Consider the following 27,444-nt stretch of genomic DNA (forward strand, 5'->3'; position numbering starts at 1 on the left):
ACATTGTATGATAATAATAAGATATACAAATATACACATCAGTTAGAAATAATTACTAACTGTATAATATGACATAATAAAATATTATTTAATTATTGAGAGTATTAAAATCCCAACCAGTTGAATAAAATGCATTTTGGACGTAGCCTTGGTCGATAAAACAACTGACACCATGAACTACACCTGTGAAATAAAAAGATACAAATTAATTTTTTACAAAGGATTGGCAAAGTTGGCAGACATTAAAGCAAACTGGCATAAGCTACATCTTTTATATAAAAAAGAAGTCTGCTTGAGTCAATCACAGATGTAAGAATAAGAAAGATTTAAAAAAAAAATATTTGACTGGAGTGTAGTACTTTTTGGGGCAAAACATGGACAGTAGGAAAAAACAGAAATGGAAAGAGATCTTTGAAATGTGGTGGTACAGGAGAATTTTGAAAATTAGATAGGTTGCTAAAGGACAAAATAAAGAGGTTATTGACTAGGAAAGGAGAGAAATTTGTGACACAATCTTGAAAAGAAATGAACTATGTTAATAAGCCATATTTTAAGTGATCAAGATTTAATTAATTTTGAAATAAAGGGATGCATAGAAGGTAAATGCTACAGAGGAAAACAAAGAATGGAAAAGACATAAGTGAGGATAATGATGTATTTATGTTGAGGTTAAAAGATTATCCTAGAACGGTAATGTGTTATTAACATTCATTTTATCTACACCCTAAAAAAAGCTTTAAATATATAAAGACACATGTTGACTGACATAAATTTTAAGGGAGGCCTTAAGTGCAAAAACAGTGCAAAACCTTTCTCTTTCCCAATTATGTGAAACTAGTGGGAAAATTCACGATTTTGAGATATGATTATTCTGGAGGGCACAGACCCCAAGGATGTATTTTGGGAAAAAGAAGAAGGCATCAGTGGAAAAACGTCTAAAGAAAATTTTTGTTGACAAATTTTGCTATTCTTTGGAAATGTTAAATCTGGCTGCACCTTTATCTCCCTTGAGGCTTAGTCCCAAAACCAATTTTTTGTAAAAAATTATGTACTACATAGTAACAGAACACATTATAAATCACTTTTATTTATGCTTCCAGGTGAAAAAGAGAGATAAAATTACTCATGTATGGTTATAATCATGTGGGGGAGGTCATAATTTTGTTACATAATTAGATGTAGCTCTCTGATTGTAAAATTGGAGACAACTTCTACATCTAAGGAGACCTGAGAGTAAAAAAACAATAGAGATCTTTTTTGTCATTTATGATCTAAAACTGATGGGATAGTTTATGAATTCAGGGTAAAATCTCTACAATGGGCACAGGCTTTGATGTACAGAAGGAGGCATCAGGGCTAAAAATAGCAAGTGACATTATAAACATTTTTGTATTATGTTATTTTCTTTGGAAGTAGATTTTAAACGTTAACAAAACTGAAATCATTTTAAATAACAGCACAAGTAATACCCTTATTATTTACTGACTAGATTTCAACATCAGTATGACCAAAGTACTAATTTTACTGTTAATTTAGCATCAATTTTTGTATTTAATTATATAAAATTAAAAAAATTAAAAATCATTAAGTTGTTTACACTTAGTGAAAAGAACTGAAACTGCTTACATCATCTTTTGAATATTATATTTGATTTTTTCATAACTTTCTTATGTTGCTCTGACCTAGAGTATGTATGTTCTTTTATCAGAATATATTCATCTACAATTTTTGAAAATTTAATTCATTAGTGGAAGACTTCTTACTGAAATATTTCATAGTTTTTGTCATAATAACAACTTTACAAATCACAAATTAATGAAGGCAGGTATATAAGAAAAATATATTTATAATACAGAATATCACAGCAGAAAACTAATTATATACTAGGTTGCATTCACAGAGAAATGCAGATGTATCCGATCCACTTAGATTGTCTCTGTGCAACAGATGAATATAAGCTATATTTTGTAAATTCCTACTATTTGGTTTGATAGGCCTCTGTAAAATATATAATCTGTTTTCAAATTAAGGATTTCTTTTGGGACCTACAAATAGCATCATATTTTGATTAAATCTGAGTATATTTTGCATAATATAAAATTACATTTTCTTATAGTGATGACTTAGTTTTTAAGATGATGAAAATAATAATAATAATAATAATAATAATAATAATAATAATAATAATAATAATGCCCTGAGGTAGGTAATCCCCACGTCCGGCACACAACATCTACGTTCCACGTCCAGGGCGGCAACAGTTGTACTTATGTACAATACATATAGCTGGCTAACGGGGCTCTGAGTAAATTCCTCGGATGTATTACTTTATTGACCTGTCTCCATCTTCAGGTCAACAGACGGATTGGATTTTTCGGCTACCTCAGGATATGAACAATTTATTGATTAGGAAGTGGACACATACCATACTTAGAGCTGGCGATGTGGCGGCCAGGGTCAATGTTATTGCAGGTGTAACAGAGACCCTTCCGTTGTCCACATGCCTCCTGCGATGGCAAGCATGTAGCAATGGTGCCCATGTATGTCGGTGCATGGGAGCTCTGAAAGCTTCGGTGAGTAGGAGCCTGGAGTCAGTGCAGAGACTGCGCATCCGCTCTCTGCCAGGACATATGCCGGTTCCACCGGAGTACCGGATCGGACCTCCAAGGTTAGTAGCCCTGGAGTGGGGGTGTACCCCGGCGGCTAGCCTTGCTACAGAAGGGATATATGTTCATGAATATTCTTGAACAAACTAACGTGGTAGAGGGTGCACGTAAACACCCTCGTTTAGAAACCTCCGATTCGCCACAAGCGAAGAGGAAAGATAAGATAAAGAAAGATGCTGATAGAATCAGTAAAGACTTAAAGAAAAGTTTATTTGGCTATAGCGTACCTAAGCCAAGATTTTAATTATTACAAAGGAGAATGGAAACTTCCAAAAAGTTAGTCCATTCTTAATCGCTAGAGAGATTACAAATTGTGCTGGTGGTCCCATTAAAGAAATCCTAAAGACTTTTAATGGATTGCACGTCGAAACTATCAACGACGTGCAAAGCCAGAAAGTCCAGGCGTTGAAGAAGATCGGTGAATTTGCGGTTTCTGTCCAACCGCATAGCACTTAACTCATCCAGAGGAGTTGTTGTTTGTCGCGATCTTCTAAATTGTACAGAAGAAGAAATTGTACAAGAAATGTCGAGTCAGGGAGTGACTCAGTGTCGCAGACTAACCATGCGAAGTAATGGCGAAGTTGTTCCTTTGGCCTCGCATGTTTTAACATTTAATAGGCCGAATCTTCCTGAAAAGGTATGAGCTGGCATCCATCGGCTTGATGTACGAGCATTTATTCCGCAGCCGATGAGATATTTTAAGTGTCAACGATTCGGACACAACAGCTAGATGTGAAGCGCAGGAAATATGTATATGTGGAGAGAAAACACATGAGGGGGACCCATGTAAAGACCCTCCCTCCAACCTGCGTTAACTGTAAAGGGCATCACAATTGTCGTTCAAGAAACTGCCCTACATATAAATTAGAAACAGCGATTCAGGAAGTTAAAACGCTTCAGAAGGTCAGTTTCCTGAAGCGAAGAAGATTGTTAATCAGCGTACACCACGACCATCGACTTCTTATGCAGAAGCAGCGGCTGCCCCTTCCACATCTAAAATTAATGTGGAGCAGTTGCTTAACACGATGGCACCAAGTCTTGCGACGATGATTGAAAGAATCATTGATTCAAAGATTGAGTCGACTCATCAGAGAAAACAAAGTAAAGATGAGAAGGCTCATCCCCGGACTGACGCCGTTGACATGAGAGACACACCACCGCCGTTTAAAAAACCAACTAAATCTGCGATTGTAAAGTCACCAACTTGAGTAAAAATTAAAAATCTTGATTTGTCTGATGGAGAAACAGATCACTCCGTCATGTAGTCACAAACCAAGAGAAATTGCGACAAGAAAATCTGACTTTACTGAAATGGAGGTGCAAGTTATTATAGAAAAAGCACCAAATGCAGATGAATTAAAAACTGCAACAATGGACCTGTACCAATTAAAAAACCTGTACCAATAGAGCCTCCCAAAGCGCAAAGACCAGCTTCGGTGAGAGCATCTATTTCAGCCGGACCCAGTACTGCAGTAGACATAGAGTCCGGCTCATCCGCCGCGGAGACATCATCGCACATTAATTTAGATTCTTTAGCAAAGATGCTAACAGTGCCGGCGAAAGTCTCATCAACTGACGTCAGCCGAAGAACGTCACTGGCATCGGAAAGAGAGGAAGACGATGCCATGTCTGAGGCCTCAGATACGCTGTCATCAGAGGTTGAGGACGTCAGAAGAATGGAGAAACGGTGCAAGAAAGGATGGCCGAAAGGAAAGCCTAGAAAGTAATATTCTGGATTCGAAGTTATAGAAGAACGTAAATTTTTGAACATTTTTAATTCATAAGAATGTGAATCATTGAACCTTTTTTTTTCTTTTTTTTGAAGTGGGATGGGGCTAATGATCAAAGTAGTCGATGCCCCTAAAAACCTCAAAAAATAAAAATAAAAAAAAAAATAATAATAATGGTCAACAGAATGTATGGAGAATTCTGAAGTTTTTTGATTAAAAATAGATATAATTTTTTAAACTTTAAAACAAGAAAGAGATAAATAATTATAAGTTTTATTACATGCAAAAAGAATTCTTTTGGAATTAAACAGGGGGATTTCTTCTGTTTCACTAGATATTTTATAATTAAAGGTTTTGATAACCTGAATTTTATCTGCAGAGAATTCTTTGAAATATACAGTGGCAAAATCACTAGACTCTGTGCTTTCCATTATTGTATTACATAATATTTTAATGTTTGTATTGTATTTGTATCATGCAATATTACACACGCATCATTATTACAACTTGCAATCCTGCAAACAACAAAAATGATATCCCTAAAGAACAAATAGCCATCATCCTAAAAATTGAAAGTAGACACAAAACAAATTTTGTAAGCACAGAGAAATGAAAAACAATGGCATCATTAAAACAGAAGAATACTGCAACAAAATACATGATTTCATCAGAGGACAGTATTAAATGATTAAAACACGATCCAAATGACCAGGGATGCACTCATAAATTTTCCAGTACCAGAATGTTTGATTTTGTATTACAGCAAACTGCAAGAATATGGTCTATAGTCACAGGTGGTTGGCTAAATGACAGTATTATGAAAAATAAACATTCATTTTGATGTCTACATTACATAAAGCAAAACTTATATTTTCAATGTCAAATTTTTAACTTTATTCATGAATTTTTAGCAAATTATTTTGTTGTTTGCCTCTCTTTTTCTGTTTAGCCTCTGGAAACACCATTAGGAATTACTTCAGAGGATGAATGAGGATGATATGTATGAATGTAAATGAAGTGTACAGTTTCAGGTCGACCATTCCTGAGATGTATGGTTAATTGAAACCCAGCCACCAAAGAACACCAATATCCATGATCTAGTATTCAAATCCATATAAAAGTGACAAGTTCACCACTGGACCAAGCTGGTGGGTTTGTTACTGTTTGCCTACAGATATCCAAAAGCAAGGACCATTTCCTATAGTCTAATTTTTATAATTTAGGTTATTTTTTTTGTTAAAAAAAAATTAGCCAGACCTTAAGTTAAAATAAATGTTAGTGAAAACACTTTTTTTTTATTCCTCCCAAAAGCAATACTGGAATCGCTGTTCTGGCAAGTTCCAACACCAGTGCACCCTAAAAAGCACCATAAAACAAGAAACTCAAAAAGTCTAGATATAGTATCACTGAAAAATAGAAGCCATCTAAAATAAATTAAACCTTTAGTTTTATCCTTTAAATTCTTCCCATTATTCATAAAGTAGATATACCAATTCATTCCATAATAAATAATAGAAATGCTCCAGCACACACCTGTACTGACCTACATCTTCATAAAATCATTGGCCCATATGTACACCTTAATGATGACAGCACTAAAAACAACACAGATCATGTAACAGAATAAAAAAGTATTTGTATTACTCATAATGCCACCCTTGCCTCTTTTGACATAAAAATCATTATTAAAAATTTCAATTTCTGAAGGAGTCACAGTGTTAAACAACTCAAACAGAACAATGTGAAATTATGAAATTAAATACCCTTAGCATAAACATAAACATAAACAAAAATCACCTTTGACAACAAATTCTACACACAATCTAACCAAACACATATGGGCTTACCCATCTCAGGTATATTAGTTAAAATACTTTTTGTACTTTTAATACATTAATAAAACAAAAACCATTCATGAACAACAAAAGATAACAAAATAATCTAACGTCATAAATACTTATAACATAATCTTTCTGTTAACTAGAAACACCAGACAATGCAAAAACTCATCATACATATAAAAAAATTGAAAAAAATATTTCATAGTTTAATATGAAAAAAAATCAAAGCATTAATTTCTTGAACCTCACAATCACAAAATACATTTGAAATCTACAGAAAAGCTACCTACCATTACTGATACATTCAAATATAACTCTCTAATTATTCTGTACAACATAAAGTTTCAGGTTTCAAGACTATTCTACTCAGACTGTACAAATTCAATTTAAAAAAAAAAAAATATATGAGGATGAACTAAAAATAATAAAATATTTAACTGAAGCAAATGGGTATAACAAAACACTGATAGTAAACTAATAAACAATTTTGGAACAAAAAAAAATAACAAGAAAAATGAAAATAGCAAAATTCATTACATTCACCCATCTTAACTACCAAACAGAAAAACTGGTCATAAATTCAAATTAGCAAGCTACAATATGGCGTACAGAATCACACAAAATAATATAACTTTAAACAAAATTTACATTTTGCTTGTATGATATTAGAACAAAATGTCTCAGATATGATATTATCAAGCAAAAACATACACAATTCTGAACGCTCAGATTATAGTAATTCATTTATGACAAGTATGTTACAGATTTCTCTAACACCATAAAGAACGTATAGGCACTATACTTTACTGATTCCACTTTCACAAACCCCCTCATAGAAACAAACCACATGCACAAACATCAATAAAATGTATACATAAACAGCAGAGATTACAAACCAATTGCACTTGAGCAACATAAACGATACAAAGCCAAAAAAAAAAAAAAAACATTCTAGATGAACTAATACAGTTTAAAATATACACTTTTTAAACAAATCATGAATAAAAAAAATCTTTCAAAATGCAGTTGAAACACCAGCGCCATATCCAAAACCATGATATTCAGTATTAATAGTGGCAGTTTTTGAAGAAGCATACCTTAGACTAAAAAGTAGTTCAGACACTAGTGGAGTTTGTATAACTTTCATCTTAAAATAAAGTTAATTGTAATTGATTTTAGAAACTGTTAAATATTTTATATTCTACTTACTTGAAATCAGTATTGATTTATTGGCAGTACTAATTATTCTGAAACTGGTGCTAGCACAGGTAATTTTAAATATTATTTTTCTACTTTATATACTTAACCGTATTTAAATTTCCGTTAAAAATGAAATGTATTAAATCAGTATATACCTTATCAAGAAATATGGTTCCTTTAACTACATAACTAAAAACTAAATTTGCAGAAATATTTCATAAATAATAAATCCAACAATTTTCAGTTGTAATGAAAAAATAATTTAAGTGAATTACATACATTACACCAGATACAATTATTGTTAATGTGTGTATATGCATACACACATAAAATAAGAAGTATAGGCCATACTAATGCAAAGTATTTTTCTTACCATGTTGGATATATATAATACACTGTTGTTGTGGTAGTTGTTGTTTGTGGTGCTGGAGCTGGTGCAGGCGCAGGTGCAGGTGCTGGTGCTTAAACAGAACATAATATAATTATTAAAGAAGAAATCTATGTATAATAAGTAATGGATTTGTAAACCGAAGAAGTATTTTATAACACAGTAATAATTACGAGTAATATGATATTATAGACATAATTAGTGTAATTAATAATTATGTATTTTTATATGTTTGTTTAATTTTTTCCTTATTTACAGCAAATTAAAGCCAAATTGGATCTTAAAATTCTTTCTCACTTCTTTATTGAACTAATTAACCTCTATTATAATGTATTGTAATAGAAAAATTGACCTTGATTTCCACATATTTTTATTTATGCACTGATGTAGAGTGAAATATTAATAAAACACTTCATATTAATTAAACAATTTTGTATTGTTAACAATGTTTTCATTATGAACAAAAAACAGTTCTGATGTACATGTGCCAGCTAGCAGAGAAAATGATTATGCCTTTTGCATTATTCAAGAAATATTCAAGGCAGGTTGTCAGAGCCATCTTTTAACAATAAAATCTAATTTATGAACTGGTTTTCACTTTCTCATGAATATTATATCTTTAAATAAGATATTGTCAAATAATAAGAATTTTTTAATAAAATATTACTTAAATTGTCTTAATTACTTACTCTTTTTAAGTTATTCTAATAACAATATGAGTAATGAAGAACATATTTTCAAGAAGATTATTTTTTTTCTACTCTGTCAGAGTAGATTGTTATAAAAAAGAAATAAATGATTAAATAAAAAATGTTGCAATGTAAAAAACAAAATTTCACTATCACAATAGCATATGTACTCTTAAGTCTTCATCATAGCCAAATAATATGATTACAAACAATTGAATTATTTTGAGAGGATAATTCATAAATATATTTATATGCATTTTCAAGACATTACAAAAACACATAAAACAACCAGTGCAAAATGTGTAGTACATACATTTAATAATAAATTAAAAATATGATGTAATGTTTTTGTTTAGTATAATCTATAAAAGTAATATTTATAAAATAAAAATAGTAGTAAGACAGGACATTTAAATAAATTACAGTTATACTGGAAATTCATTTTTTTGTCTTGTATAGGATCATATAATCAGTATATATACAAATAAACTAAATTTTAAACAAAATTTGTCATTTCTTTTAAGTACTTCATTTGTTAATACTAATAATTTATTAAAAATATTAGTTGCCCTAAGTGCACTTGTTGCAATTCAGAACGAAAACATTAAGGATGTCCTAATTTCAAACATCCTGTCTATTTTATACGTTTTAAATCAACGAGAACAGCGATGCGTATTTGTATGGACTCCAGGGCATGCTGGTATTACAGGTAATGAGAGCGCAGATGAAGCTACCAGAAAGGCAACAGTCTGCGATGATTTGGATGCATTTCCTGTAAGAGTGGCAGATGTTAAAAACTGTCTAACTAACGTAGTTAAAAACAAGTGGAATACTGAATGGAGGAGTTAAAATACAAGATTAAACTCTGTTAAAACTTCTCCATATAAATGGAAAAGCGACTTTAAGTTGACTCGCCGAGAACAAGTAGCTGTGACCAGACTTAGAATCGATCACACGCGATTAACAAATGCATATTTGTTAACCGGCGAAGAGAGACCAATGTGCGGTGTTTGTAATAAAACACTGACAGTCAAGCATCTAATAGAAGAGTGTACCATATATGAGGACCTCAGAAAGAGGTTCTGTCTTAGAAAAGATATTACTGCTGATCTGGATAATGAAAATGAAGAAAAGATAGTTGCATTTTTACACGCCAGTGGACTCCTTAAAAGTCTATAAAAATGAAAATAAAGCTGTGATAAAAGAATCTCTAAGCGGTAGTTTTATATAGATTTATATATAAGAGAGTCTCGAAGCGTGGACGTATAGTAACGGGAGGTAGCCCTCTTGCCTAGGCCATCCTGGCTTGTCTGCATTCAAGAGTAGTGAGTCGGGGTGTGTCCAATGATGGCATGGGGGACTCTCAAGGGTAAACTGAGGGCGCGAGGCTATGGGTAAGTGCAATGGATGCCTGTAACCTCTTTATTAACTGCTACGGCACCCTGGCGTGACTGATTTACTGCTCAACGGCGGTTCTGGTCGCCCCGAGGGTGCTTAAGCAAACTATAAACAAGACTCGTAGAAGAAAGAAAGAAAGAAATGGTATTGATAAGTTGAAATTTTAATTTCATGGTCTTTTGAGAACCTTATCTCAAATTTTAATATTGGGGCCCTTTACACCCCGTAAGTGTTGTGTTTGTCCTTGTCTTTTGTGCCTTAATGTTTCGTGTAGTTTGTGCTTTTAAATAAAATGTAAGGGCCCTTTACACCCTTACATATGACGATCCTGATGGTGATACTAATTTCTTTCTAAGAACTTGACGAGGGCTAATGACCTTAGTAGTTGATGCCTGTAAAAATTCAAGAAAAAAAAAATAACAATTGTTAAAATTTGGTAGATCCTGGTAATATAAGTTGTAATTTTGTTTGATTAATTTGAACATAATGTGAGGAACATTTTTTTGTATGTGAGTCTATTGCCAAAACAAATTTATAAAATATGCTTTTGAATGTTATTTGATGCACATTGCATTAGGGTTAAGAGTTGCTTAGGATGTGTGAGAGGTATAGTAAACAATGTAGTAGTCATAGGAGCAATGTTTCCCCTTGCTTTTTATGCAATTTTGTCTTAAATTAACTCTAACTACTTTTCTCTTATTGTTTTTGTCTGTGATACACCTATAACTTATATTCAGTCTGTTAATATTATTAGAATAGTTAATATTTTGTTTAATATAATTACTACTAATTTTTCTTGTCAGATAATTCTACTACATCAAATGTCAAGAAAATATGAATTTATACTACATTTTCATATTTTAGGCTGTGTTAGTCTTTTGGAATCTTAGAGGTAAAATATATTTCCTAAGGAATTTTTAAATGACCCTAACAATTATTAAACACCAAAATAACATTCAAGGTCTTAAGAGTTTTACAATATGAAATTGATAATTTAGTCAAAGTTTTTTCATTAAAGATGATTGAATTTTACTGAGTATATTCCCAATACCATTATTAATTATGAGTTCATGGCATACATTTTAAAATGCTTTTATGATAAAATAAAATGTAGACTTTAATACAAAATGACATTCCAAAATTATTGGAAAATTAAAACCAAGAAATCCTGAGAGACAAATCTCATTTTGCCAAAAAAATTAAACTTAGTTTAAATGCTGCAAGTACTACATATGTGAGATATATATTTATTTGGTGGCAGAATCTAGTCTGCTAATTGTATTATTCAGAATATATTTGCAATAAGATATTGAATACTTTTTCCTTCAGTTTAAAACTGGTTTAATATTATCAAAATATAGTGTCAAGTTATGATAGGAAGGATATATTAAATTTTAATAATTAAAAAAATAATGATAATCACATTACAATAAAGAGAGATCACTAGTTAATTTTATCTGTGAGCTGTTTAACATAGTAAATGATGACAGCTGTTCACTTGCAGGTTTAAAAGTTGCTTGTCCAAGATGACTGACAACACTGGGCTCCTACTGCATAACTATAAAATCCATTATAATAATAAATTTGAAAACTAATAAAGAATCTGCTCATTATAACTTCACTTAAATACTTAATTTACATGAATTTATTACAAAATCAATAATGGTTTCAGTATGAGTTGTAATTACAGATTATTATGTTTTTATAAAAAGAATAAAGAATGGAAAAGCATAAAATTAATTAAAAATTTGGCAGATCTATTTAAGATATTATTAAAAACAATGTTTCATAATCTGAAACAATCTGGTTATTAATTTTAATCTCACAGTTAGGCTAAATAAGGCTTTCAGCTTCAATGCTTTACAAACAAACTCAATTTTTTTATTTATTGAAAAAATCTTTTGCACATACAAAATTTGGTAGGTAATCTACAAACATAAAATTGGAGAAAATAAATCCATAAGAATAATTTATGAAAATCTGAAAGCTCTTTTCCAAGATACTTACCCTCAAACTTGACCATATATAATTTAAAATTAATACATTCTTTTTCTTCTGACCACCTATTTCTCTTGACTTGAATTAGCAGAGAACAATAATATCTTTGTAAATAAATGGAAATATTAAGCTTCTGCATTAGAATGATTAAGACATAAAAAAGTATATAAATCTTGCGTGACTAATAAACATTGGATTACATTTAATGTAATGCATGCAATACATCAAGCTGACTGACTGTTCAAATAATGATTTTCTTTCTATAATTTGTAACTAAATTTAAATAAATCAATTCATAAGTGAGAATATTACCTGGAGCAGGTGCAGGAGCTCCTGGAGCAGCACCAGGTGCACCAGAGGGACCGCCTGGAGCAGCACCAGGTGCACCAGAGGGACCGCCTGGAGGAGCACCAGGAGTGCCAGGTGTACCAGGGGCACCTCCTGGAGGAGCCCCAGGGGCGCTAGGTGCACCTCCTGGAGGAGCACCAGGAGTGCCAGGTGTACCAGGGGCACCTCCTGGAGGAGCACCAGGAGAGCCAGGTGTACCAGGGGCACCTCCTGGAGGAGCACCAGGAGTGCCAGGTGTACCAGGGGCACCTCCTGGAGGAGCACCAGGGGCACCAGGGACACCAGGTGCACCTCCTGTAGGAGCACCAGGGGCACCAGGGATACCAGGTGCACCTCCTGGAGGAGCACCAGGTGCTGGAGTTGGAGTCATGGTCCTGTTTGGTTGTGGTTGAGGTGCAGGTGTTGCTGGTTGTTGAGGCTGGGGATTAGCCAGAGAAGAATTGAGAATAACAAATCCACCTGGACATCCTTGACATGGCAGCATTACTCCACAATTAGGCAAACAAGGATATTGGATTTGTAGTGACTGACTATTCCAAGGGTACAATAGGTTTCTGACTCCAATATTATTTAAATCTCCTCCCACTACACCACCCCTTCCTCCTGCACCAGCTAAACCACCAAATAGACCATCAGCACCAAATCCAAAAATTCCACCTGTAAATCCCAATCCACCTCCTCCATAAATCTGACTTGTCTGAAACAAATATAAATAAAAAAATTCTTCATTAGTAATTTTGACTTGTTAAAAATATGGTGCATATGACATAAAGGGTTATCATATCATAAAATCAGTAATCCATTTCAGAACTTACATTTTTTCTGTTTAAACAGTTTTCCATTGGACAGAGAATATACTAGTACAAAAGAATGATGTTACAATATAATTTTAGTACATTCTGGTATATTGATGTAAAAGAGGATACTAGTTTTATTTTAAATATTTTAAAAATTATCTTGACCTAAATTTTATTTAAAAGACCATAAAATGAAAATAATAAAAATTACTTCTAAAATTCAATATTATATTCTTTAAACACAACTGGAAATAATTAAAAGAAAATTATTTTGTTAGTAGTACAATTTTTACATCTGTACAAATATTTCCCTTATATATGTCTGCATTATTTAGCATAATTAGTAAATAAATATCTCTTAAAGATGTTTTATTTTACTTTAAATTTTAATAATGTTACTTTAAACTTTTATTTTATTTTAAAAATAAAGTAAACTTATTTTACTAGTTGAAATCATTACAGAAATGTGAATTAGAGTTTGTTTCTGACAAAATCAACAAAATCTTTTTTGTTTGATCTAGGTAATACAAGAAGGCAATCCAAAAACTGTATAGTTCTTGTGAGTTTGAATTTTACTTATATTTTCTTTGATAACTTCTTAGAGGCCTAGCAATTTTATTTCAATAGCTCAAGTTTCTGCCTAATATCAAATTTATAATGTCATTTGTTTGTGACTCATACATAAATATTACCCACAAATATTTTAAATTAAATAATAAATGTGAAGAATTGTGAAATGAAGAAGGAATTATGAAGTGTGAATTTCATAAATAAAAAATCTTTATTAATATATAGTACATCAAAACTTATGTTTCTACTTCAAACATAAATAAATATTTTCAGCCTTTAGTCGCTAAATTATTACTCTTTGTTATGTAATTATACTAATGAAATTCCATATTGATGTTAAATATTAAAATGTTCCTGGTTTGCTGACAGATGAATTATTGGATAAATAAATGCAATATCTGATCCTATTCATAGACAAAAACCATTCACAATTTTAATTAACAGATAACTACCAGATAAGTAGTATAACATGTACATCAATCATATAATAAACTTTTCTTTAGAAAACTTAATACAAAAATAAAGATGCTTTCAATAACTATACTTTAAATAAAAACTGGTTTATAAATGTTTAGAAAATTCTAAAAAAATTCTGTTTTTAGAATGCCATTTAATATGTTTCAGATGGTGTGTTAAATAAAAAAGTGGTGTAAATCCATTAAATGCAATAGAGAATACTGAAATTCATTTCACAGAAGACTGAAATTATGTTCTGTTTCTTCTCCATGACAAGTTTTCAAAGAGAATTGCAGACTTTTAAAATGATTATCTGCACCAAATTTATTAAATCAGTTTTTTTTTAATCCTCATCATAATGTTTCCAATTGCTGTTGTGGCCGTTAGATGTTTCTAATTCCTGAGTTTAGAGAAATTCTGTTTTTAATAAATTTACCTAAGTGTGTCATGTACATTGTTTAGTTTTATTTAGAGCAACACAAATGAATTTTTTCATATAAAAAAAAATAAATAAAAAATTGGACATTGTAAACCACAAGTCTACTTTTTTAATCCATCCCAATAATATAATTATGAAAACAATTTACTTACTAGTCATAAGTTTTATTAAAGTTTTTAACAGTATTATTAAAGGATGAACTTATGTTTGATATAGTAAGGTTAAATGAATAGTATATATTTTCAGGCCATTGGCATTTTTAAATAATACTAGCACCAGCACCAGTCTCTTACAAAGATTCTAGTGGGTGAATAAGTGATTCTAGTAATATTTAAAGTTACTGCCATTGTATAAACTAATAAACTACAGATAATGTTTTAACAAATCCTGTATATAAAGTTATAGTGAAAGAAAAAGCAGTTACTATAACTTTTATAATTACATAATAATTCAGCATAAAACTGTTAACCAAACTTACCACAATAAATGTATAAAACATAACTATGAGAACTGTGGAATACCACACCAGTGAAACCATGATTACAAATGAAAGCTGCCGGTTGTATGCAGTCTCTTAAATAACACTATGAAAACAATTAGCTTTTGTTTATACACATTAACACAAAATATTGTTGTGGGTTTTAAATCACTGGATTGTTACCTTCTATGTAACATAATTATTAGTTCTGTTGTTCTCAAAACTATTTATGTGTAATTAACGTAAATAAACAAATTTATACAACTTATTTCAAAGTTTTTTATAGTTACAACTGTCATTTTAATTGATTAATTCCTGGGTAGAGGTACGTTAATATATATTAACAGTTTGAATTAAAAGTTTATTTATGGACGTATCGTAGAAAATTTTGTGTATCTAAGTAACTAAAAACCAACTTATATGATTGTTATCAATACACACACCCACTAATGTACTTGTACACATCTATTTTAAAATATCATAAAATTATCATATTCAGTTTGAATCTAAATTTCTGTATATTTAAGAAATATTAAAATTGTTAAAACTTTCCTTTTTTCAGTTTATCAAACAGTTTGTCTTAAGGAAAGGATGAAAAGTACTAAAAAAAAGAAACACAAATATTGTAATGTAATTTTATTACCTGAACATTTTTGATAAATAATTTCCTTTTTCAGGAGTAAATCTGGTTCTAATCAAGATGATTAAACTATCCTGATTTACCATGATCACAGGCAGCCCCAGTGTGAGTTGATTTTCTCCTTAATTCACCCTTTACCATTCTTGTCTTTCATCCCTTCTTTGGATGGATGATGTGATTTGACTTCTTTGGATGTGATTTACCTTAGCTATTACTCTGATTTCATCTGTCAGTATTCTGGAACATTCAAGTAGGTGGCCAGTCCTAATGAGAGTTTAAGTGGTTTAGACATTTTTTAAGCTAAACTTTTCCTTTCAAATTGGATTTTTTAAAAGGATATTGTTTCATTTTGTAATTAATAGTTATTTTTATCATATGTTTTTTGTAAACACAGTTACAAATTCTCTTTTATTTTGCTGGATTTTGTACAGTTTCATTCTTTAATTAATTTTTTTTTAATTTTTTAGTATCTCTTTTATAATTATTATTATTCTTTTTTAAAGAGTTTCTTTTGTAATTATATTATCTTCACTAATTTCCTGCATCTACAGATGATGACTGATTGGTTGATACTCAAGATGTGCATCTAGTTTAAAATTTTGTTGTTGTAATTGGTTGATAAATTATTATCTTGTTTACTTTTAAGATGACAATACTCATAACTTACATCTGTTGTTGGTAAGTTGTTTTTCTTTTTCTATGCTTTATTTATAAAATTATTTATTTTGTACATTCTACAACTTTATTTTCAAATTTCTTAACCATTCATCACACTTCTTACATTCTTTTTAAGGAATATTAAATCCCTTTAAAACTCTTCTATCTTTTCAAAATTTGGAAAGTAGCATTTTTACAAAATATTAATCAGCCAATCAAGTTTATATTTTTTATTTTCCATTTATCTTACTTTTGGATCTACCAGGAGTATTCCGGCATTAAGCCCATATATGTGTAGATGCAATAAAATTTGATAAATTTGACATACATAAATCATATTTACTCATAATGATGTTTCATTTTTCATCTTTTTCAAGCTTACACGTATTCATTTCTTATGAATAGTGGTGTAACAAGTTTACACCAATTACACTGATAAACATAATTCTTGTTTCCTAATAGGCGATACATGATTTTAATCTGTTTTTTGATGCTGAAAATGAATATGAACTCAGAATCTTTCTGTCACCCACCATTTTTGAAAAATTTTTAAATTTTAATTAAAGAATTTAAAAAATTTTTCAACGTATAGTTAGGATTTTAAGCTCCTATATTGTATTTTGTTAGCTCATTTTTTATTGTTTAACATTGCTAACATAATTTGTAAGCTATAAATAATCAATACTAGACAAAGAATTAAATCATATCATAGTCACATATTATGTCATCATATCTAATTCTGAAGAGTGAGCCTTCATGGACAAGATTAATTGTACCTGTGCAGGTCAAAAGACGTAGCTGAAAACACAGCTATGATGTTTGTATTAAGCATTGGATTTAGAAATGAATTAATTTTTTCAGTCTTACTGCAGTCTTAAGTTTGTTAACAGTACAGTGTCATAATGCCTCGAATTGTGTAAATGATGTGGGTCCCTTTTGTTATGTATGTGGTGCGTTTACTGTAAAATCAAATAGAAAAAACATTACACCTTTAATTAAAAAAGTATATCATTTGTACTTTCAATGTAAAATTGGTGATCAGTTTAAGAGGTGGGCTCCTCATATAGTATGCACTAATTTTTCTGTATATTTAAGAGGATGGCTGAAAGGGACACATAAGGTTTTGCCATTTGGTGTACCTATGGTTTGGCGTGAACCAAAGGATCATGTAACCAACTGTTATGTTCGTTTAACAAGTGTGTATGGAATTTCTAAAAAATCTAAATATACTGTAAAATATCCTTCATTGCAATTTGCAGTCAGGCCTGTACCTCACAGTGAAATTATTTCAGTTCCTGAGCCACCTGTGAATGTATGTTTTGAAAGCAGCGATGAAGAATTAGGCACTACTGAAGAAGACAATGATTTTGATTTTGAATTATCTTCCAATTAGCCACATCTTATATCACAAGGTGAAGTAAAGGACTTGGTTAGGGATTTAAATTTATAAAAAAATCAAGCTGAACTGTTAGGATCAAGACTGCAAGGTTGGATTTTACTTCAAAAAATACAAAAATTTTGGGCTTTCGAAGCCGACAAAAAGAACTTGTTCAGTACTTCATTGGTGAAAATAATTTGGTTTATTGCACAAATATTGATGAGCTTATGTTGCACTTAGGACAAGTTCATAAACCTGAGGACTGGCGCCTTTTCATAGATTCATCCAAGTATAGTTTAAAGGTGGTTCTACTACTCTAAGGTAACAAATATCCTTCGATACCAATCGCTTATGGTATTGATTTGAAAGAGACATATGATCTGATGAAAGACGTTCCTGAAAAAATAAATTATAAAAAACATAGCTGGAACATATGTGGTGATTTGAAAGTTATAGCTATTTTGTTAGGCGTGCAGTTAGACTATACTGAGTACATTTGTTTTCTTTGCGAATGGGACAGCCGAGCTAGGGAAGAACATTATGTTACCAAAGAGTGGAAGAAATGAGACAACTTAACTCCAAATGGGAAAAATATTATTCATGAGCCCTTAGTTGAACCCAAAAAAATATTTTTACCCTCTCGCCACATGAAGGTAGGAATAATGAAAAATTCTATAAAAGCAATGAAGAAGGACACTCCCAGATCTTTGTATATCAGGCAGAAATTTCCAAATGTAAGTGAAGGAAAAATTAAAGAAGGAATATTTGTTAGTCCTCAAATATGAGAGTTGGTCAAAGATGATGTATTTAACTCGATCTTAAATAATATAGAAAGTGCAGCTTGGGCTTCATTTAAAGATGTTTGCAAAAACTTTCTCAGCAAACAAAAATCTGACAATTACCACAATATTGCTAATCAATTTTTTACTTCAATCAGAGCTATGGGATGTAGTATGTCTTTGAAAATACATTTCTTCCACTCACATCTGGATTTTTTCCTGTACAACCTTTTAAGTGTAAGTGTTGAACACTGTGAATGTTTCCACCAAGACATTTTGGTGATGGATAGCTGCTATAAAGGAAAATGGAATACTAACATGCTAGCTGATTTACTGTTGGACATTAATTCAGGATGTGTCTGAGGCAATTTATAAAAGAAAAGTAACAGTGAAACCATTCTAACATAGGTATGTTGTGCAAAATTATATATTTTACAGATTTTCAAAATATTTTCTCTTAATTTTGTTTGAAGCATAATTTATTTAAAACTAAGGGTGATAGAAAAATTGTATTTACAGATCTGTAATGTATGCAAAAAAGCAATTCAAGAAATGATATCACACTTTGAGAAACATTAAAAATTTTTTTTTGTCTATCAGTATTATTAGGCTGATTGTAACACAAATTATAGGATATTATACTGCTATAGATCCACTGGAATGTAAAAATGTACAATATAAGAATAATACAAATGTTGCTAGTTTATTTCATAAAAAATTATTTAAAGTTAACCTTATTTGAATATAAAAATAATGAAATTCTTATATTAAACAGTACAATAAGATATTATTAAATAAATTTCTGATTTATCTAATAAAGAAGAGAAATTTAGATTTTAAATGCTCTTGAAGGTTGAGTGAAGTAATTTAAAAATTAGTAGTGGATTAAGACATGATGGTTTGCATAGGTTATCAAACTATAAGTGTTTAACTCTTACAAGATGATGTGTTATAAAATTAATCTAAAGATTTCTAAATTTCTCTTCAGCTGTGAATTTTCCATAAATATTTAGCAAGATAAGTCTAATCAGTAACCCAGCGGGTTGGTGTAGTGGTGAACGCTTCTTCTCAAATCATCTGATTTGGAAGTTGAGAGTTCCAGTGTTTAAGTCCTAGTAAAGTCAGTTATTTTTACACGGATTTGAGTACTAGATCATGGATACCAGTGTTATTTGGTGGTTGGGTGTTGGTTGGTGGTTAAGTATAAAACTTAAGGTAAAGGAACGGTAACATTAAAATTCATATATCATGTGTTGTTAACACTTCTGTAAATTTAAAAAAAAAATATTTTTGTAAATAAATATATTTGAAAAAATAAACAGAGAAAAATCTTATTCATTATCATTTAAAATTATACGAATAAAATTTTGTTGAAAATTAATTCTGAATCATATAAATAATTTGAGATTAACAAATTGTGTTAGCTACAGTGTAATAATAAATTAATTAACAGTAGTAACAAATTAAATAATATTAACAGATAAATTTGGACTACTGAATAATTCAAGTAAATGAAAGGTATAGGTGATATAATGAAACAATGCTAACAAAAGTCTTTTGCGTTGTGTTCAATGAGTAATTAAGTTTTATTTAAAAACAATCATTTTTTATTATCTTTCTAATGATAATGGTAATGTAATTCATACATCTTATTCTCTTTAGTATAATAATTTAAAAAAAAAAAATATGTAGCTGTATTTAACAGTGTGGATAAATGGAAATAAACAAAATGTGTGTTTGAACTAACTCAGCTGTATTCAATTTTTTCAGTATTTCATAAAATTTTTAAAGCAATCTTATTTATTAGATAGTTATGAAATGTGATCAAAAAGTATCTGGCCTTGGCTTACAAAAACAAAAATACTTAACCTATTTAGTTCAATGAGTGTTCCCTTCAAAGTAACCCCCATTAAATATAATACACTTATCCCAGTAATGTTTCCATTGCTAAAACACTTCTTAATGTAGCTTTTAGTGAGCACCATAAATCCTTTTGTGGGATTTCTTCTGATCTCTTCTATGTCCACAAATTTATTTAAGCTGAGTTTTAAGCTTAGGTAAGAACCAAAAATCACAGGGAGACACGTCTGGTGAGTAAGGAGCTTGCTTAAGTTGTTCGATCCTTTGTTTTGCCAAGAATTTCTGGCAAAACAAACAAACTCATGCATTGTGATGCATGAGTTAGAGCACTGTTGTAATGAATTTTCCAATCTCCATTTTTCCAAAGCTGTGGTTCTTGCATCAAACAACATCTCTTAGCCAATGAAAAACAGTTATGTAGTACCTTCTTACAGACAGTTTGTCCTTGAGGAGAATACTTATGAATTATGCCTTGATAATCAAAAAAGGCTATCAGCATGATTTCATGCTGTTGAGAAAATTCATTACAATGCTCCAGCCCATGAATCACAACTTATCCAGAGATTCTTAGTAAAACACAAGTTGAACAACTTCAGCAGTCTCCTTACTCACCAGGCAGGGGTCCCTGTGATTTCTGGCTCTTTCCCAAGGTTAAAATTCCACTTAAAGTAAAGAGATTTGAAGGCAGAGAAATCAAAAGAAATGTGAAAAGAGGACTTATGGTGCTCACTAAAAATGAACTTGAAAAGTGTTTCTAATAGTCAGAACATTGCTGGGATAAGTGTTTTACATCAGAAGGGGCCTGCTTTGAAGGGGGAAAACCATCTAATTAAATACGTTAAGTATTTTTGTTTCTACGAGTCAAGGTTGGATACTTTTTGATCACATCTCTTTTAAGTATGTATAAGAATATCTGTCCATAGTATCACAGTGATTAATCAAAAGAAAAGGAGATACTTATAAAATTCTGGGCTTACCTTAACATAAGAACTGATGTAGTGAAAAATCCTTTATTTATTAGATGGTTCTCCTCATAATCAAAAGAACTGCATGTAAAACATTGTTTACAGTTTTAGAGCATATTTATGGTGAACTTATGCCAAGAAACTTAACAGGAAATCTGGAAAAAATTAATGGTAGAAGTATGAGAAAAAAAGAATAATGAAAATCAAAAGTTGTGAAAAATATATATTTATAAACAAAAAAAAGCTAAATAAAAACTCATAAAGAAATTGTATTGCTTGTCATGAAATTTATTATTAAAAATGATAATTTCTTTTTTCAGATTCTGAAAATGTTTTTTAATTAAAGTGGGAAAGTAAATTTGTCTATCATCATTTTGTGTTGTCAATTTTTTAAAACAGTGAAATTATTTTGATGTATCTTGAAGTAGTTTTTTTTGTAATTATTTTTGTACTATTCTTTTACTTATAAATTTATTACCACAAAATTTTACCAATATTTATTATGCTATTTGCCATAAAATTTGAAAAATCACATCTTCCATGAAATGAGACTAATGATCTCAGATTGATAGACCTAATCTAGTGTAAAATAATATAATCAAAAATGTTAAATGCAAAATGTATTATTTGTCTGTGTAAAAATTTTACATTCATTCAGAAAATTTTATCTGTTATTCCTTCTTAATGTTACCATATCTACAGTTAGGAAATGTTTGTTTGGTTCTGTTTTGGCCCATCTGAATTTTTTCTTATGAAGAATTATCCAGAAATAATTCCTTTACTATTTTCTTCTATGCATAGAAGAAACAGTACTATTTGTACTGTCTATTTCTGCATTTGTGCCTCTAATGCTATCAGTATAAGCATTTTCATTTAAATTATTACCAGTTGAAGATTAAATGAGAAACAAACCAAATTGTTTTTCTCATTCAGTAACGTAGTATTAATATAAATCTACACCACTGTGAAGGTTAAAAAATAATGTAAACCAACACCACGGTGTAGGTTTACAATGACTGTTCAAAATACTACTACATGTTTCACAGAGTGGCATATCTAATATATCAGTTTAGTTAAGTGATGCCATTTTCATTATTACTTTCTGTTTTTAAATAGGATTCCTATAATTTGTGACTGTTCACAATTCATAGGCTAAACTACATCCCTTAATATACATAGTTAGTTCATCATTCTTTATATAAATATTCATTAAACTGGTTCTTGAGTGAATATGTTTTTCATAATCTTTCCTTTTGTTTTTACATATGATAATTTTCAGAAGATATTTTTCCCTAAATATTATTGTTTATTTTATTGTTTGGAACTATTAGATCAATTTCATTTTTTTTAAATTTTGTTTTTTCTCTTTTTTGAACACAGGTTCCTCCAAACCAGTTAACTATACAAATGGAGAAAGGTATCAAAAGATTTACATTTTAACTACAAAAGAAATACATTTAGATTTGGATTTGATATGAATATCAAAGGTATAGTATAACAATCAATGCCAGCCAGCCAGTGTATATACTTATCAATCACAGGATGTGTAAATCTGATGTTCTTTCTGTCATTTAAATTTAAATAAGCTCAACCCAACATTTTCCTTATTTGTGGTGAACAGTATAATTTTTATCATCTGCAAACAAAATTTTCTACACTGCAACATTCTGTGTAGTAGATCTTATTTTCAGTTTATTTAACTTATAATGGAGGTTTATAATGAACAGATAAAATTATGTGATATTAGGTAAAAAGTTTTGTAGTTTAATGCAATGAAACCTGAATAGAGTGAAAAATATTGTGTAAAAAAGTAGCATAGAATTTTGTATAAAATCAAATATTTAATGTTAAAGCCATGTCTGTGTTTTTGATCCAGAAAATAGACTGACAATAGTTTGAAAAACCCATTACCGTTTTCATGCTATATGGTATCAAAGAAATTAGTTTAATTTGTTTCTCAGTTACTGTAATTAAATCTAAATATTTAAGATACTATTTAAAAAATAAATCTGAAAATTAATTTAATGTTTATTCACAAACCTACATAAAAGGTAAAACTAACTTTAAAAATAAAGTTAGTATTTTTAGTATAAATTCATTCCTTACTATATAGATCATGAAAATTAATTTACGTATGATTATGATGACATAATTAATTTTCATTTCTATTTGATGATTACTAATATATGCTGAAAATTAGTTTAACAACTTCCTGTTATGGTTACAGACATTGCAAGTAACAATGCATAATTAATAACAATCCTAGCTGGCCTTCAGATGGTCATTTGCTTTTACTGTAATATAAATATACAATTTTTAAACAAATTATAGTCACTATTCTGCTTTACATACGAAAATATGAGTTATTTACTTTCAACCAAGTCAGTATGTAATGCAATGTCATTTACCTAGTGATAGTACTTAACTGTTTATGGTATCATCAGACTTAAAAAACTTGGTAAAAAAATTTGATCACTTCTCCGAAACTGTAGTCAACACTGTTAAATTCAGTGTCTACAAATTATCTGTTATTCCTCTCTTTTATACATATGTCTAAACTAGGGTCTGCAGAAATAATCCACCAGGTTGGCCTAGTGGTAAACATGTCTTACCAAATCAGCTGATTTGGAAGTCGAGAGTTCCAGTGTTCAAGTCTCAGTAAAATCTGTTATTTTAACACGGACTTGAATACTAGATCGTGGATACCGGTGTTCTTGTTTCAATTAACCACACACCTCAGGAATGGTCGAACTGAGACTGTACAAGACTACACTTCATTTATACTCATACATATCATCCTCATTCATCCTCTGCAGTATTACCTGAAAGGTAATTACCGGAGGCTAAACAGGAAAAAGAAGGGTCTGCAGAAATGAAATGTTTAAATATAGTTTAAAAACATGCTTCATGACTTGACACATGTATCATCATGGTTATAAAAAATATAATTTTTAAAAGATAACATAATTATTATTTAAATATGAAATTGAATAACCTATCATTATTAAACTGAATTACTTTATTAATTTATTTTTATGAATTTTATTTTTAATATAAAGAATTTTTCCCAACTATTCATGTCTTTTCCTCTATTTGTATTTAATATTGTACAAGTTTTTAATTTCATTGTCAATGACATGTTATTTATTAACTGTTTATCCATTGTAGATAAATTTCATTTATTATTTTCCCAAGCTTTGTAATGCTGTCATTACCTTTTTATAAAATTAACAGTTTGACCTAGATGTATGTAATTGTAGTTGCTTGTGATTGAATTTTTATAACAGTATGTATTTTTTCAGAGTATATTAAAATATTTTCTAACGTTACTATTAATTTTAAATATCTGTTTTAAAAATATTTATGAATTGAATTAAATGTTAAGTAATTCTTACTTTGATCCTTTCTATTTTTAAATTTATATTTTTATTAGTGTTTACATTATTAAATTCTATATTCTTTGTTTTAACTGTTTCACTCATGTGAAAACCATTATTTAATGTAAACTGATCTAAAAACTATTTAAATCCACTTTTAAAAAATATTCAAAAATTCAATTACTGAAATAAATGCATAATTAAATTTTGTTTGTGAAATTGCTTATGGTTTTTTTAATTTCTGAAACATGCATCTAATAATGAATATTTATTTTCAGTTGTGATAGAATTTTTATTGATTATTATGTATTTTTAAAAGGGAAACAAAAATAAAAGTGATATAAATGTTAAAATTAATTTTATTATCTTTTATAATTTTAAGTCTAGATAATTAATATAATTTTCATTTTTTTGTATAATTTTAAATTATAATTTTTTGTGTATAATGGGCATTGACTACTATGGTCATTAGTCCTAGTTGCAAGCTAAAACTTTCCCACCCTGATTAAAAATAGCAATCAGTCAAAAGACCAGTCTTGTCAAACAGATCATCCTGAATACACTTCTTGTTATAGAACATTAGAAACCCAAAAGAACACAGGATGACAAGCATTTAAAGGGCCCTTGTCAATTAAAAACATACAAACCATTTCTAAAGAAATGGGTAAAAATGATCAAAACAGGTGTAAATGGTACACAATTATTAAAAACACATCCTTAAAATAAATTCATCATTAGCTTAAAAAAACTTAAAACACACAAAAATGTATCAATAATAATCAATCAGTCGCATTGACATTAAACGTATTACATGTTAAAATCATAGTCGCTCTATTTATTTATTTATGGTACATGGATGTGCTATGTCCAAAATATCAAAATTAAACAATTAAACAATTATAGAAGAAAAGCATATATAATATTTACATAGGTATAATTACAAATTTCAGTGTAACTACAAATTGACATCTAATTTTTTTCAGACATCTGACTCCACATGGGGTAGCACAATAAACATCCTGTGGATCTCTCTTTTATGCTTGCTGTGGATTGTACTTATTTAGGTGTTCTACAGTTTGGAGTTGTTCACCACACTTACAACCAGCCATAGGTGACATACCCCATTTGTTCATAAAGTAATTACACCTACCATGCACATTTCTTTTGTGATTACATCTGCACCACAGCTGTCTCGGTAGACTAAAGCCTGGCAATTGTGCATGGACCACCTCTATCCATTGAGAGAGATAGTTTTCATCTCATGAGATCTGACATTGTTGTTTGACACTAAAATCCTCCTCTATAATCTTTTTGGTCATTTCCCATGCAGGTTTTTGAGATTTCAAGTGCTGATTAGTTAATCTACTGACAGCCATGCTCATTGGTGTCACTGATATGGTGATCTTTTTCTAGAGTAATACATGGTCATTCTGGTGCCTGAGATGTGGTGGAGTGTATTAGCTAGTATTAGGAGCCATCCAGTTGAGGTAGAGGAGACTGCACTAGTAATTTTTTTCATGATTTTATTCAACTTGAATAAAACTGATCACCTTACCAGTATGATACCTATTCAAACATGCAGGTGCACACTACTCAGCCACTGATAGATCAAGGCTAATAACTATGTTTGAAGTATGCTTTCATTTGCTCCCCAGGTGCTTCCAGCCAGCTTATAAATTATGTTACCACAAGTTCTCAATTTTTCAGCAGTATGCATAATGTGTTGCTTGTGTAAGTCAAGGTTCTGTCAAACGTCACTCTGAGGTACTTCCAGGGTGAGGAAGATTATATCCACAGATGAGAACTTTAGCAACTTTCTGGCATCTCTATTGCTTAAATGAAAACAGCTTATCTCAGTTTTGGTTGTGTTAGATTTCATACCTGTTATTGAAGTACATACCAAGTAATTTCAGATCCTCCTCAGTCACTATCTTATACTCCCTGAACATTTAAGACAGTGCAGCAAGAGCAATATCATCTGTTATATGAATTTCATGGATCTAGTACGTAGTAGATCATTTATGTATAGATTGAATAACAAAGCTGCAAGGACAGATCCTTGAGGTAAGCCATTGTTTAATATTGTTGGCCTACTCTGAGCCTCACTGAGATCTGCTGGCATTTCATTGATGATATTATTAAAGGTTCTGCACTTGATTACACCTATTAGTTTATTTCATAGTATGTGCATCCAAACAGTATCAAATGCTGAAGATAAGTCTACAAATGCCGCCCCTGTTTTTAATTTTCTCTGGCATCCTTCTTTAATGCTAGGAGTAAGTGCAAATACTTGATCTGCACAATTTCTAGTTTCTCTAAAGTCAGTCTGCACAGCTAGCAGGGCATTTTCAATTACTGTTTTTATCCTATTGTACAATAGCCTCTCTAACAATTTATAACATACACTCAGCAATAATATAGGATGATAGTTAGCAACATCTGTCATTGATTTACCTGGTTTTAATGTTATTATCTTACTATTTTTCATCAAGGACGGTAATTTCACAGAGACAGTATGCTACTATGAAAAGCCTTCAGCCACTCTCTAATATTTCGACCACAGTTCTTCAAGAATTCAGGTGTAGATTTCATCTGCACAAGCAGCTTTACATGTTTTGACCAATGCAATTGCCTGATCAAACTGCTTGTCTTAAAAAGGGTACTGAGAATTGCATTCTCTGAGAAGCACTTGACCTATTTATAGTTAGTTCCACTTTGATTTTCCTTGAATTAAGTCACATTGAAAAGCCTAGTAGCAATTAGTAGCAATATTATTTGGATTGATGGTTG

At 30.4% G+C, this 27,444-nt stretch overlaps 1 protein-coding gene across 1 annotated transcript; it reads right to left on the minus strand.

Moving 5' to 3' along the window:
• On the minus strand, positions 1 to 27,100 carry LOC142322604 (uncharacterized). The gene is made up of 4 exons (XM_075361680.1): positions 26,852 to 27,100; positions 12,223 to 12,955; positions 7,811 to 7,898; positions 1 to 183 (listed from the first exon to the last, which is right to left on the minus strand). The coding sequence occupies exons 1-4, from the start codon at positions 27,098 to 27,100 to the stop codon at positions 105 to 107; spliced, it is 1,149 nt and encodes a 382-aa protein (XP_075217795.1). The 3' UTR covers positions 1 to 104.
• Between the last annotated feature and the right edge of the window lie 344 nt (positions 27,101 to 27,444).

Source organism: Lycorma delicatula, chromosome 4 (assembly GCF_047948215.1).
Source record: "Lycorma delicatula isolate Av1 chromosome 4, ASM4794821v1, whole genome shotgun sequence".
Classification (NCBI taxonomy): domain Eukaryota; kingdom Metazoa; phylum Arthropoda; class Insecta; order Hemiptera; family Fulgoridae; genus Lycorma; species Lycorma delicatula.

Coding starts and splice junctions, on each gene's coding strand:
- LOC142322604 (XM_075361680.1), bottom strand. CDS start 27,100: ATGACAGATGTTGCTAACTATCATCCTATATTATTGCTGAGTGTATGT. Junction 12,956..26,851: donor TATCTTCAGCATTTGATACT/GTTTGGATGCAC, acceptor TATTTGTTTCAG/ACAAGTCAGATTTATGGAGG. Junction 7,899..12,222: donor AGCTCCTGCACCTGCTCCAG/GTAATATTCTCA, acceptor GTTCTGTTTAAG/CACCAGCACCTGCACCTGCG.